Source organism: Monodelphis domestica, chromosome 2, assembly GCF_027887165.1.
Source record: "Monodelphis domestica isolate mMonDom1 chromosome 2, mMonDom1.pri, whole genome shotgun sequence".
NCBI classification, from domain to species: domain Eukaryota; kingdom Metazoa; phylum Chordata; class Mammalia; order Didelphimorphia; family Didelphidae; genus Monodelphis; species Monodelphis domestica.
In genome coordinates, this window is record NC_077228.1 from 105,185,012 (window position 1) to 105,199,906 (window position 14,895).

Sequence of the window (14,895 nt, forward strand, 5' to 3'; positions counted from 1 at the left end):
CTGGCCAAAAGGTAGTTGAAAAGGCAAATTTAGTTTTTATTAGTTGTATTATTTTTAAAATAAATGTATAGTTATAGAAATAATAACTAACAGGGTCTTTCCAAGTTGAGGGCCTTCTTTGTCCATGCTTATTAATTAGTAAGTACATATGTACCATTTGAAATTAGTGTAGGAGTTGTATATGTAAATGGTGTTGCTCCTGATTTTTAAGACCTTGAAGCAGTTTTTTTTTTTTAAGGAAATCATTTTGTTTACCCTACTAGTTTACTTGTCAGACCTTATTCTCACAGAACTGCATATTTCAAACCGATACCTATTCCGTTTTATTATGAATTCTAAATTAGGGAATTTTGAATTAATACTTATTTAATGGCCCGTGCTATAGTAGAAAGTATTAAATGTGGAGTCAGAAAACCTATATATTACAAACTTAGCATTTCAGTTTCCTCATCGATAAAATAAGTTTGGATAATGATGATCTCCCAGGTGTTTTCCTGTGATTCTTAAACCATCCACAGCATTATAGGATCGGAGTTAGATCTGAAAGGGATCACAGAGACCATCAGGTCCCAGTGCCCTTATGTTACAGATGAGAAAACAGAAACAGATCCAGAGGGGTTAGTGACTGCCAGATCATGAAGGGAGTTCATGTCTCAGGAAGGATTTGAACCTGACTCCAGGTTGGATGCCTTATCAACATTTTTACACTGTCTTACTGTTGAACTGAAAGGAAATTCCTAAATCCAAATTATTCCTTCCAGGATCTGAAAGTACAAGATTCGCATATATGGAGACGAAAAGGGCTGAGGGTTTAATGAGAAACTAAAACACACAGAACCTCAGCTTTGAATATTCCCAGGTCTGCTTAGAGCTCATAATACTTTATAGTTAGTAAAGTCCTGAAGAAGGTATCTTGCATTCATTCCTTCCAAGTTCTTCCCATGCTTTTCATAATGTAAATCAAAACCAAGCCATACAGCCTGACTTTGCTCACTCTTGATGAGGCCTATTTGGGTCTTTTATACATCACATAGAAATTATCCAGTTTCTTCCATGAAGTCCTTCTAATAACTCCGGCAATTATTTTCCCTTTCCTAATAGCCCATAAGAAGTATCTGTTGTTTATACCACACATTTTAGATTCTATTCTTATTGTTGCTTTACTGTATTCTTTTTGTTTGTCCCGTATGAGGACCTGAATTAGACTGATTGCTTTATCCATTTGTCTTCTCTTCAAATATAAGCTCATGAGCATAGGATTTGTCTCCTGTTTCTGCTATATTTTCCATGGTCCCTAGGACAGAACGTTGAACATTATAGACACAGAATAAATATATGTTGGGAGGAATTGATAATTGTCTCACATCTACAACTTTTCATCACAGGGCCTGACCTGCAGAGACAGTTTAGACTTTTCCACTGTCATTTTCAGACTCTACAATGTATTTGTCTCTCTTTTAAACCTATTTGGAGAGTTTCTTCTGTTCACATTGGAAAGGAATATACTGTGGATGGGGAATTATAGGGAGAATTTTTAAAAATCTAATATGGGCAAATTTTATTTAGTCTCATTCTACATATTTAAATTCAAACAAGTGGTCAATTATTTATTCACCAGAAAAAATATCAAACTTCCAAACAAAGTAGAACTATTATTAACAAATGAGATCATTTTGAAGTAGTGAGCATCACATAATATGCACAAGTCATATGTGACATTCTCAGTCACTAGGATTATTTTATACTATATATATGTATATTATTTTCTGAATTTTGACTGATATGAAAGACACAAATATTCCATGTCAAAGATGAGAACTGTTATTAAGATTTAAAGGGAGATGTTATAAATTCTCTATTTACAAAAAAAGCATCATGCAAATTACAAATTCTTCTTGGACTGCATATTATGCCATATGTTGAACAAGGAAACTAGTCTGGAAAATTGTTAAAGGTTCTGTTTCTGATCTCTTCCTAACAGCTTGAGATGACTCTAGTATTAAATTACACAAATATTTAAGGCAGAGGTATTTAGCCTGGGGTTCATGGATCAATAGATTTCAGGAAGTTCATGAACTTGGGTGGGGAGAATATTACATTTTAATTGTAATTGATTTTTTTTGTAATCCTATGCATTTTATTTTATATATTTAAAAACATAATTGTGAGAAGGGTTCCATAAGCTTCACCAGACTACCAAAAAGGGGCCTGTGACCAAAAAAAAAAAAAGATGAGAATGAAAGAGGCAAAAACAGACTTCCTAAAAAAATCATGTATTAGTCTTGAGCTCTCATAGCATTTGAAAGAACTGAGAGCCAAGAATCCTGTTTCTTTAAGCCCTGGCTTCCTACTGATTACCCACCTGATTAATGCTGAAAAACCATGTGGTTTTACTGGCTTTAAGCTTCAAATGCTCACCATTGTCCTTTTAAAATGCAACACAAAAAGCATAAAAATCTGTTTCTCTGAACCCAGTTTTGTTTAAATGGTTACATTGTTTTGCTTCTTTATGACTAGTCTTTTCCTTATAACAACAATAGTAATAATTATGATTACATATAAGCTAACATTTATATAATCCCTACTATGTGCCAGGCACTGCTAAGCACTTTTACAATTATTATCTCATTTGATCCTAACAACAACCCTGGAAGGGAGGTACTGTTGTCATACCCATTTTATAGATTAGGAAAATATTTTATCAAATGACAAATTATCATGTGTCATAATTTGCCAGTGCTCCTTTCACTAACATCTTTTGGAATATACCCAACCAGAGTTAACACTATTATCTGACCAAGACATGATATCCTTTGGTCTAAAACCCCTTGGTTTAGGGCCAAAGAGTTTTTGCTACCTCTAAAAGAAGACTAGCTTAGTCCAGTTTTCTACCTGTCACTAATAGAGCCCTAAGAGTAGTGTTTTGTTTAAGTTTCTGTAGGAGAGGAAAGAAGTGAGGGGGGGAGGGGAGAAGGAGGGAGCCTGATCTCCTGTAGTGCCTTATAAATGAAAAGATTCCCTTATTTTATTGAAGTACCTGCCATTTACTTCCATTTGAAATCTGTCAGGACTTCAGCAGAGACTCTTTAACCTCTTTGCAAGGGTTTTGATTCACAAGCTAATCCAAAGAAAATTAAAATAACTATGACCCAAGCAGGTTTCTGGATTTTGGCCTTTATGATATTAAAACTATACCACCACCACCACTGTGGACATGGAAAGTTTAATGCCTAAGGCTGTGGTGGTGGTAGTAACCAACAGCAGCTGTTGCAGAGTCCAAGAGTCATGTCCAGGAGGAGAGGCAAAAGACTATAAAATCAAGGTAGGAATGAAAATTGTAAATTCATTCAGGCAGTGGAATTGAAACCTTTGCTAGCAGTTTGTGCATCTATCTGTCAACCTTTTTGGAGGCAATGATCTCTTGAGAGATATGGCAACTAGATTTTTTGTTTTTGTTTTTATGTTCCTGAGAGCAAATTTCATTGGCTGTTGTAAAGTTAAAAACAAAAACCATGCAAATCAATATTTGCCCAAAATATGGCTGTGTCTCCAAATAAATCAGACTGGAGGCAGAACAGGGAAGAAAAAGGGAAAAGAGCATGAACATTAGAGATGTGACTTCAGAAATGTACTGAATTTTTAAGCTACTGCTTTAATCTTATCTAGGTCAATTATAGGAAAGGTTAGTGACTAGAGTCTGTCAGACTAACCAGTTGAGTCAACAAGCATTTATTGAGCACCAAAAATACAAATATGAGCAGATGGCCAACATTCTAATAGGGGAAGAGCCCACCAAAAGAAAGCACCTGGCTATGGGGCATAGTACAGGAACTTCTTGTGGGGACAACAGCAGTATAGCCTAAAGAGGGTCTGAAGGCAGATGTTTAGGTTGGACCCAAAAGCAGAGCTTCTGAACTATCAGTGTAATATGGCCTTTGCTTCAGATGCTTTGAGAGACTCTTAACCTCTTCTCAGATTTACCACTGTCACACACAGAGTTTCTGAGTCTTCAAGAGAGCTTGAAATTCTCTTGGGGCCTGTGAGATTTCTCAAAGCAATTTCTGGATTGAAAATAAACGCTGGAGAGCAACAAGATATAAGGAATACAGTAAATGGTACATGTCTGGAGACTGGATCGTAGTTGTGGCCCCACCTCCGTATGAACAAACTTTAAAGATACTTTTGTATCTCAGTTTCCTCATTTGTAAAGAGGAAGAAAGGAAACAATCTTAGCTTCCATTTGGCCTGCCCTAATAATGGTGAGAGGAAGATGTACCAGAATTTATGACATGCAGTAAAAATAACTTCTTTTTACATAAAATGTTAAGAGGAAACAAAATAGTGTGGTGGTAGAAATACTAGATTTGAGATCAGAAGACTTAGTGGCAAATCTTAAATCTGCTTGATCACTTGTATAATCTGGAGCAAATTAATTTGCCTCCCTACCTTTCAGTGTACTCATCTGTGAAATGAGAACTTTAGACAAGATGATCTTTAAAGGATTTTCTGCCCTTAGATCTTATGGGCTTCACTTAGTTGGCACAAATGGCCTAGCCTTAACAGATGAGAAGCTTCACAAATATTTATGTTATTAACCTCTCAAGTTTTGGACTTCCTGTGCCTCCTGATCAGCTAATGAAATTCTGTGTAGACTAAATAATAATAATGACCAAAACGAGAAAATGAAACTGAAAAGTCATTTGTTCCTGGATGTTTATTCTACTTAGGTTTCCTTTAAGGTTGAACCGGCTTGAAAGGTACAATTTCCATCCGCCATCCCATCCCTTTGAGTTATGAGTAACTGAGACCAACCCCTGTGCATCATAAGAGGAATACAGAGCATGTGTTGTTTACTCCCAAGATCCTGTGGCTAATTTAGGTGTTCTTGTAGCGTCCTTCAGTGGCCTTACCTTTACATGACTTCATAGCTAACAAAAAGCTTATTCTCAACCCTGCATTTCCTATTTTTCATCATGGTACTTCTTTGAGATACAGGATTTTTTGTAAAAGAGGAATAATTACATTGTACTATCCTCACAGGATTGTGAAAAAAGTGCTTGATAAGCCTCAAAGCATTTTCAAAATATGAAGTTTTAAAAAATAACTTATCATTATAATTTTTTACCATTACCATTTATATTCATTAGAAAACATCCAGAGCCCAGAAAGAGCAGTTCAGAACAAAATAAGAAACTCTGAATTAGGGAGTTGAGGGAATTGGTAGAATAGCCTTCCCTGAAGTTTTTCAGTTAAAGGAAAGATTCTGTTTGTTTGATTAGATTAGAGGAAGACTCTAGAGCAGGGGTCCCCAAACTTTTTGTACAGGGGGGCCAGTTCACTGTCCCTCAGACCATTGGAAGGCCGGACTATAAAAATCTAACCCTAACCCTTACCAGGCAGCAGTATACACAGTGCAAAATCCTCTCCCCCAGATCGCGGCTCACCGTGCTGACATCTTCCATTGTGTAGCCACATAATCCTTTGAGCAGTGCCTTGTTCCAAGGTGCCACACAAAGGATTATATCACTAGAAGTAGTACTATACGTGAGCGATGCTGCACTTTGTGGCGCTGTCATATATAGTGCTTCTCTCACTGACCACCAACGAAAGAGGTGCTCCTTCCAGAAGTGCAGTGGGGGCTGGATACATGGCCTCAAGGGGCCACAGTTTGGGGACCCCTGCTCTAGAGGCAGCAGGCTGATACTTAGTAGAAGAAATACTGTTAAGCCTCCAAAAGGCAGGTGATTAACTCAGGTTTATATTGTTTACACTTGACCTTAGCAAAATTTTGGCAGCAGCCATGCTCAGATCATTTACTTGGTCATCATCAGTCATTAGTGAATGAATAAATAATCTGAAAAAAAAATAGTTCTCCTTAACTCATCCCAGAATAGTTCAGATTATTTCCCCAGGCTTAGCTAATGCACCAGAACATGATATAAAATGTTCCTGCTGCTTAGTTTCTCTTCAGGGGAAATGTAAATATGAGTTGTTTGGGTTTTTTTTTTCCCTCCCCATCCTTGTGGGGCCAAGCTTTGGCTCCAGAAGAACACAAGTTAAACCAATTTCAGCAGTTCCCTCCTCCCCAACCTTCCAGAGTCACAATTTTATTTTAAACTTTATTGAAAGAGTTTGGTTTTAATTATGTGCTTTCCTGAACTTCTGATAACTTTCAAGTTAAAAGCTTTTATGGGTTTCTCTCCTAAGTCTGTCTATACTGTTTTGTAAGCTCTACACATTTTACAAATCAAAACCAGCCATAGTTCCTACCTTTTTTCAGTTTTGCCATTGGAACTAATGGTGAGATCTTGTTCTGCTATACTCAATACATATATACATTGTCCCTATTTGAACTGTTAAGAACAGAGAGAATGATTCTTTCTCTAAACTTCCTTTAATCCCATCAGAGAAATAATAGAACCTAGTTTGGGGTTGTTGGGTTTTTTTTATTAAACTCTTACTTTCCAGGATATATTGGTTCCAAAGCAGAAAAGCAGTAAGGACTAGGCAGTGGGAGTTAAATGACTTGCCCAGGGTCACACAATTAGAGAACCTAGTTTTTAAGGTGATAATGTATTGTTTTCTATTGGAATCTTAATGATGACCTCTAGATTATACACTCGAGAAAGTCCCTTCAGCAACTGTATTTCTTTTTGCAGCAAATATTGGAGGCATCTGTATAAGTACATATATTGGCTAGAAGCTCAAATGCCTTCTTTTTAAATTTTTTTTATTTTAATAATAAATTTCCACATAAGTTTTCCAAAGTCCTATGATCCATATTGTCTCCCTCCCTTTTTCCTTCTCCCCTCCCAGAGTTAACAAGCAATTCAATCTGGATTATACATGTATTATCATGCTGTTGGTTGTGATCAATCACTACTTAGCATTCCAGTATTTTGCAGAGGAATATTACTACCTCTTCTCAGAGATGACATGCTTTCCAACTACTTCACCAGTGGGAGAGATTAAGAAAATCTCTTTAATAATACAAAACATATTTCCATATTATTCAATTTTGTAAGTGAATAATCTTATAGAACCAAAATCTCCCAAACATATACCCAAATAAATAAGTGATCAATCATATGCTTTCATCTGCATTTCTACTCCCACAGTTCTTTCTCTGGATGTGGATAGCTTTCTTTTTCATAAGTCCTCAGAATTGTCCTGGATCATTGTATTGTTGTTAGTAGCAGTCTGTCATATTTGATCAAATATCTTCTTTAAAGAGATGTCAGAATCATAGAATTTCATAGTTGAGAAGATGCTCAATAACTATGAGTTCTTAATCTTTTTTACCTGGCAATCAAGTGATAGTCCATGGACGCCTTCTCAGAAAAATATTATTTCATAATTGAAGGCAAAATTAAATTTCAGTTAGAGGTTAGTGAAAATAAATATGTATGTTTTGCATGACAGCACTGGTGTGACTGATATACCAGGTCTGATTTAAAATGGGACCCACTGGGGGAGTAGTTTTAGACTGATCATTGTTGGGATTGACTCCTCAGCATCACCAAAATCTCCTAAAAGTATTAGGAGAGCCTGGGTTTATTTTCTAGGATATCACCCTTGGATAATCTATCCTCTTTCTGGATTATGTGGAATCAGTTTTCCTGAAGAATTCAGTAAACATCCGGTACCTACTATAATTGAAGTGCTAAAAGGAACACAAAGATAACTATTTAAACAACAGAGTCCCTGACCTGAAGGAATTTATGTAAATATAATGTGGAAATTTAGGGAGAAGGACTGAACCTGTGATTTCGTTCATATATGGAACTCTCAGGAAAAGAAAACTCCTTTGCCTCCATAGGGCAGCACCTCCTATAACTGATCATCTTACAATTTCCCAGAGCATTGAGAGGTTAAATAGGACTGACCCTGGGTCACATAATAGAAATTTAGCAAGGTAGAAAAATAACTCCATTACAAAAGAGAGGGCGACAGGTACAAAATACTCTGAGTTCATAGAAGGAAAGAATCATTTGTAGCTAAGGATCTGAGTAATTTCATGGTAAAGATACCATCTGAGGTGGATCTTTAAAGTAAGTTTCTGCAAGTGACAATCATGGAACAAAGCACTCTAGGCAAAAAAGGGCCATAAGCAAAGGCACTAAGGAAGGAAAACAGAATGTGTTCAGAAAAGGGTAAATATGCCAGTTGTGCTAAAATGTGATACTCTTAAGTTTATATATAATTTAGTATAAGATAAGCTTGGAAAGAATAAAGATGGGAAGTCTATTGTAAAAGGTGTTTAATGGCAGGCTGACTTGGGCAGGTTAATAGAAAAGCAGTTTGTTTTTGAGCAATGTGGTACAATGGAGAGTTCTGCATTGGGTGTCAAGATTCTATTGCTTCATGACCTTGCTTAGATTAAAGTGATCCCTGAGGTTTCCAGTTCTAAGGCCCATGACTTTCAGATTAATATATTAATAGTGTGTAGGATGAATTGAAGGGGAAGAAGATATGAGTAGAAAATATCAGTTTGGAAGCTCTTGTCCAAGTGAAAAGTGATGAGATTCTGAACGAGGGTAAAAATAGAAGGGATTTGGAGGGAAAATTAACAGGCAGTGGTAATTAATCAAAAGGTGGTTTTGAGCATGAGGAGTAGGCTGCCAGAAAAATTCAGAAGGAAGGAAAGAGAAAGAGATTAGCTTTAGTTATGTGAGTTTCAGTTACTGGTATAAATAAATTCACCATCCCGAGGTCTCCTCTTTATTATTTTGCTTTCTAACTCACCATTTTCAATTGCCATTGCCCCCCGTAGAGCTACTTAGGAATGCTTTTTCTCATGCTCTGCTTTATATCGCTCCATGGGCTTCTCTCAGTAGTCCCATTGCCAGGGCATTTAAAGAATGACACTGTCTACATATGCCATGAACTTCTTTGGGAGCCATCCAGAGGTCTCCCTGAGGGTGAGGGCTTGCTCCATCTAAATGTGACGATCTGGTCGAGTAATGGAGATGAGAGACACTGTGTGCTCAGGCCCACGTGCTTAGGTGTCACACAGTGTTCTGCCATAGCATGGAGGTTCGTTTATTATATAGGCTGGTGATTACATACTTCTTTGGCACACAATCAATTTTCTACATATATGTTTCCATGGAACTTAACAACAAGACACATAGCCTAAGGAGATAGTCAATGAAACATTGTTGCTATAGATGAATGACATAAACAGGGTGATCTAGAGGTTAGTTCTCCCTGACTTAAGGAGAATCATTGTTACTTTTGATCAGCTTTCACAATCACAATAACTTAGGAGATGGGCAACAAAACATTTCATAGCTAGGTACAAGGTTAGAGGGCAGTTTAATGACAGACCAAATTTGTAGTTTTCCTCAATTTACAAGTTCTGTTTTTCTTGTGTTACTTTAAAGCATCTGGCAATGTTGTTTTCTGTCCTGTTTTCTGTCCAAACAAATTCATTGGAGTGTGATAACTGTAAGGGATTTATTATAGTGTTCAAGTATTGGCCAGTGTTTATTGTGGGGCCTTGAAGTGAATCTGTGCTTGAGTGAGAGAAAGGAGGGGTAATGGGCAATAATCTTTGGACTTTAATTCTGTAAATGCAATCTTTTGGGGTAATAACCTAGGGGGATTAAAGTGGGATATATATGTATTCATCCTATAAGTATTTGCTCTCATATTTCTCCTGTATTGGGGAGAGAATAATAATTATAACAATTCCATTAGTTAGGAAAGTTGGAGAGAGAGAAGTCACAGAGTGACAGTGGGGACCTCATTCTCTGAGGGCTGCCTTGCAGACCCCATTTCCCCAGACTGTGACCTTGTCAGCCAGTGAGGGTATGATGGCCTCCAGCAGAACTAGAACATGTTCTCAGTCACCAAAGGATAGAAAGGAAAATTTTAAAGTAAATCTCTTGTGACAATTCATCTGTTCTCCTTAACTTTTCTGTCTAAATTGAATTAACAAACGATCAAGAATATTAAGGGAACTATTGCAAAAAAAAATGTGAAGGATGGAAGCCTAGCAGTACCAGATCTCAAATTGTACTCTAAAGTGGTGATCATTAAAACAATATGGTATTGACTAAGAGATAGAAGGATGGATCAATAAAATGAATTAGCACTCTGTCATCAACCCCCCAGCTTATCTAGTATATCAGGAAATCCAGAAAAAAGAGGAATTTTCAGAGACATTGCACCAAGGAAAGAAGCAGCTCAGAAGATGCATTTGATGTATTATAAACTTGAGCCTGTTTTGCTAAAAACTAGGGAATTGAACCCAAATCCCTGCTCAGTGTCAGGCTCTCTTGCTTCCCACACTGACAGTAAATTTTCCTTAGGCCATGCCAAGGGTTAAGAGAAACATTCATAGCATGGGAAGACATTTTTCCTCCCTTTAGAAACATGAAATTTCTGCCTTTCTTGAAAAGTAGATATTTACACTGTGATAAATCATTAATCTTCTCCCCTGGTTGACCCCCAACTTTTTATATAGTGAAACTCTCTGGTGAATTGAGTTGAACTTCAAGAGCCCACCACAAATAACAAAGAAAGGCTGAAAGGAAGCAAGTCCACATTCTTGGGGAGTTGAAGGAAGTGAAGAAGGGCCTGGGTAAAAATTTGGGGCAAGAGCTAGATAGGAGAGAGTATGAATTCTTGGCACAGCTTTGAATGCTCAATCTTAATCTTGTTTCTGTATCTAGAACTGTTTCTCTGATTTCTCTTATTTTCTGTATCACTCCATACATAAATATTTTTCTGAAAACTTATGTTTCTCGAAAACCAGCTGATGTCAAAGGATATTATCACACTTGCCATTTCACTTCTTCAGGAGTATTAATTGTCCATAATGACTCAAAGCAAGTAAAAATTAGAAAATTTGTAAACAGCCATTTTGACTTCTGCCTTTCTGAAATGCCTAATACAGTAAATCTAATGGAGTAACTGTGGTGGCATACCAAGATTTGTTTTATTGACACTTTGCCTTCCTGCCTCATGCTAACACTGACTCATTTATGAAAAATTATTTTGCGACTCTTCATCCAGAAACCCAGATTTGCCAGGCTCTCATTGCTACATAGTTGTGCCAGCTCATCTTTGTATTTCATACCAATTCCATTGGTGGCTCACAGCTGCCTCTCACATTTTCTTTACTATATGACTTGATGTCTGTCTGAAGACTTTCTTCTATGTGATTATAAGATCCAAATAGCCTGTTATGCTACCTGTGCAACTATATATTAAGTGGGTTATTATCATAATAATTTATTCTCATAAAAAAGACTGTCAGTAGAAAGGATTAGCATAGCTTTGATACATAAACTTCAAGAATTAATATCCATCAAGAGAACTGCTAATCCCTTCCTAATTCCCCTGTCTTGGTGAAAAGAAAAGATTACTTCTTGACTGTAGAAGATACTGCCAGATCCTATGAAGAAAGCTTAATATAATACATTAATACAGATTTAGCTAAGACCTTACCAGAAAATATAAGTGATTAAGCTGGAAAGGAAAACTAAAAAACCTTATATGTGAAGTAACAATATTATAGAAGCAAAGTCAGTGAAATTGAAAATGGTGTTTAGCTCTTAAAGGGTAGTAGAAAAATAAATACTGGGTAGCAACTCAAACTGACATTTATATCATAGAAGCTGTAAATCACAAATGGTAGGGTCAAAGGCATTCGCCCAGTACGTATCATCTGAGACCCAGAGATGAGGAAATGACTGGTTTATTATATACATTATGCAAGAGAGTCAGATAATACAAATGGGGGGCATGGTCAGTTGAATATTTCTCCTAAGTCAGAAAACCAAAATTTCCCTTTCTAAAAGGTTTTTTCTAGAAAGTAAAGTTTATCTTCTCATCTTCTTATGGGAGGATATTACATAGCCTTTGTCTCATACATGGTAATATAAAAAATAGCCAAGGTTGTGCACAACTCATCTTAGTAAAGGCATTTTGTAAGGTGCTTCAAGAGATTCTCCTTGTTATTTTACTCACAATCTGATTATTGATTACTGATTACTGATTTTATATATAATTATTCAATCAATTAATAATTGAGATTATTCCTTACAACTTAGCACTAAAATACTGATTATCTAATAGGATTACATGCAGAGAATATATAGTTATAGTCATAAAACAATGAATATAAACCAATGTTGCTTAATTAGATTATCTTTTACAGTAGACAGGCCTTTACCCATACTCATCCTGAGGAAACGGTAAGGCAAGATGGATCAAGGAAAGCCAGGAAGGCATTGAACACCCACCTTGAGTTCATCAAATTGCCCTCTTCATACCATATCTAGAATGATATAGTCCATTGGGGCACCACTTGGATAAACCAGACTGTGTATAAAAGAGGTCAGCCAGGATGAGGGAGAACCTCAAGGTCATGGTGAATAAGGATCTGAGGATCTTTATCCTGTAGAAGAAACTTTGGGGATCTAACACCCATCTTCAGATATCTGAAAGGTTGTCATATGAAAAAGGGGTTAGTATTCTTCTGCTTGGCACCAAAAGGCCAAGCTAGAACAGTAGGTAGAAGTTTTAGGGAAATGGGTTTAGGTTTGAAATCAAGAAGCCCTTAAAAATTAGAGCTATCCAAAAAGTGCAATGAGATGCTTCTCACAAAGTAATGAGTTTTCCCTCATTGGATTTTTTCAAGCAAAGCCTGAGTAATTACTTAAGAATGTTGTAGAGGGCATTATTTTTTTTTTAAAAAACCCTTACCTTCCATCTTAGAATCAATACTGTGTATTGGTTCCAAGGCAGAAGAGTGGTAAGGGCTAGGCAATGGGGGTCAAGTGACTTGCCCAGGGTCATACAGCTAGGAGGTGTCTGAGGTCAAATTTGAACCCAGGACTTCCCATCTTTGGGCCTGGATCTCAACCACTGAGCTATCCAGCTGCCCTCTAGAGGGCATTCTTATATAGAAAGGGGATAGACTTGATGGCGTCATAGAAACCTTCCTATTCTGAGATTCTGTTTCTGGGAGTAATTCTGTATATACTTTAGCAAAACCCTAAAGAACTATAATGCTGCACATACTTTGGTATATGGTTTTCCTAGTGTTGGCAAGAGACTTCTTCAGAAGGGGAGGAGGGATGTTTGTTCTAGAAATATCAAATCACTTGTGAGCATAGACACAATTAAAAGGTTGTAACAAAGCAATTTGGTTCATCACTTAGAAAAATCATCAAACCCTCAGAAACAACCAGCTCTCAGTTATTTAGGGATTGATCTTCCCCATTTATAGACTATTCTAGCACTTAGTTTTACTTCTTACAAATTTGCTACTTAGTAGCACCTGAACAGAGTCAGAATAAAGAAGTGAAATTCAAATCACTGGAACTTTTTATTTGACTGGTAAAAGTAATGGCAGAGGTAACTGAAACTCATGTATGTGTGTCTGTGTCTGTGTGTACACACACACACACATAGAGCTATAACCAAATAAAATTTACCTCATTGCTGAAAACATTGAAAACCTTACTGATATCTATAAAACGTTTCTAATGACCACAAATAATTGACCAGTTGTCCCATGGATTTATAGAGTATTTTTCTTCTCAGAACTCATTTAATCTTGTAACATCCCAAAGATTTCAAGAAAGACAAGTAGGTTCCTCATCCCCAAGAACTTGAGTAATTTACCCAGGGTCAGTAACCAGCTATAGTAGAACTGTCAATGGTAGAAACATTACTAGAATCCTGGTAGGGTATTTTATTGCTTTTGGTCTAACACCCTGCTAGCTAGAAAATGCTGCCCAGAAGGTCCCAAATTTAGGGTATCACAGAAAAATAAATGCCACAAAGAGCATTGGGAACAGACCTGAGCATCATACCTTTTAAAAAGTTAGTTAAGTGTTTGCTGTTGTCAAATTTATTCTCAAATGCAGTTGTGAAGTAGATGGATCTTTTGTCAAGGGTACAATTGTATAAATGAAAATAATGAATCCATTCCTTGCTAATATGGTTTTTTTTCTTTTGTCTCCCTCTTTCTCTAGCATGAAAGGCTTTCTAGGTAAGAATTTTCCCTATTTTATATGCATGCTTAATACTTATGTGTGAGAATGCTTTGCCTTGATCTTTTTCTTTCACACAGTTTAGTAATGTTTCCCTAATGTGCCACTTATTCCTACTGACACTACTCTACTGTAGACCCTTATTAATTCTCACCTCAACTGGTGTGATACTCTCCTAGCTGATCCCCCCCTTTCTCTCTCCACTCTCCTTTCCTCCCTCTCCCTTCCCTTTTCCTAAATCCATTGCATATGTAATTTCAAGACCTTAACTCCAGTTCCACCTTCTACACAGAGACCTCTTGTGATCTTCCTAGTTACAAGTGCCTTATTTAACTCCCTACCCCTGTTATTTTGTATCTACTTATATGTGTACATGTTATCTCCCCTGATAGAATGTAAGCTTCTTGAGGTCAGAAGCTATTTTGTTTTGGATTTTATGACTCTAGCACCTAGCATAAGTGTGTCACATAGTAGACATTTAATCAGTGCCCAGGAACTGATTGGATATGAAAAATGAAGGGAAAAGAGACAAAGATTACACACATAAGAGCATGGCTCAGAAATGGTATTTATGACAGAAATAGCACAGTCATAAAAAAAAAAAAGAAGCAGCTTTAGAGCCAAAACTGATGACCAGTTTGGGGCATGTTGGACTTAAATTGCCAGTGGAAAAATATAAATAGAAACATCCAGTAGACAGCTTGGGTGTGTGTTGGGGGGGGGGGGTGTCTGTGTCTGAAGTTCAGAAGAAAAGTCAGGATGGGAAATGAACATTTAGAAGTCATTTGACGAGTGGTTGTAATTGAAGCTATGGGAGTGAATGAGATTGCTAAGGGAGAAAGGGTAAGTTGGAAAGACTAAGAAGATCAAGGGCAGTCCCAAG

At 36.9% G+C, this 14,895-nt stretch overlaps 1 protein-coding gene across 6 annotated transcripts in view; it reads left to right on the forward strand.

Moving 5' to 3' along the window:
• PPP1R12B (protein phosphatase 1 regulatory subunit 12B) overlaps window positions 1-14,895 on the forward strand; it is a 316,463-nt gene that overhangs the window by 273,219 nt on the left and 28,349 nt on the right. For all 6 annotated transcript variants that reach the window (XM_007481152.3, XM_001363985.4, XM_007481151.3 and 3 more), the window contains one exon: window positions 13,995-14,011. In XM_007481152.3, the coding sequence (XP_007481214.1) occupies window positions 13,995-14,011 (17 nt within the window). The remainder of the gene's footprint in view (window positions 1-13,994; window positions 14,012-14,895) is intronic.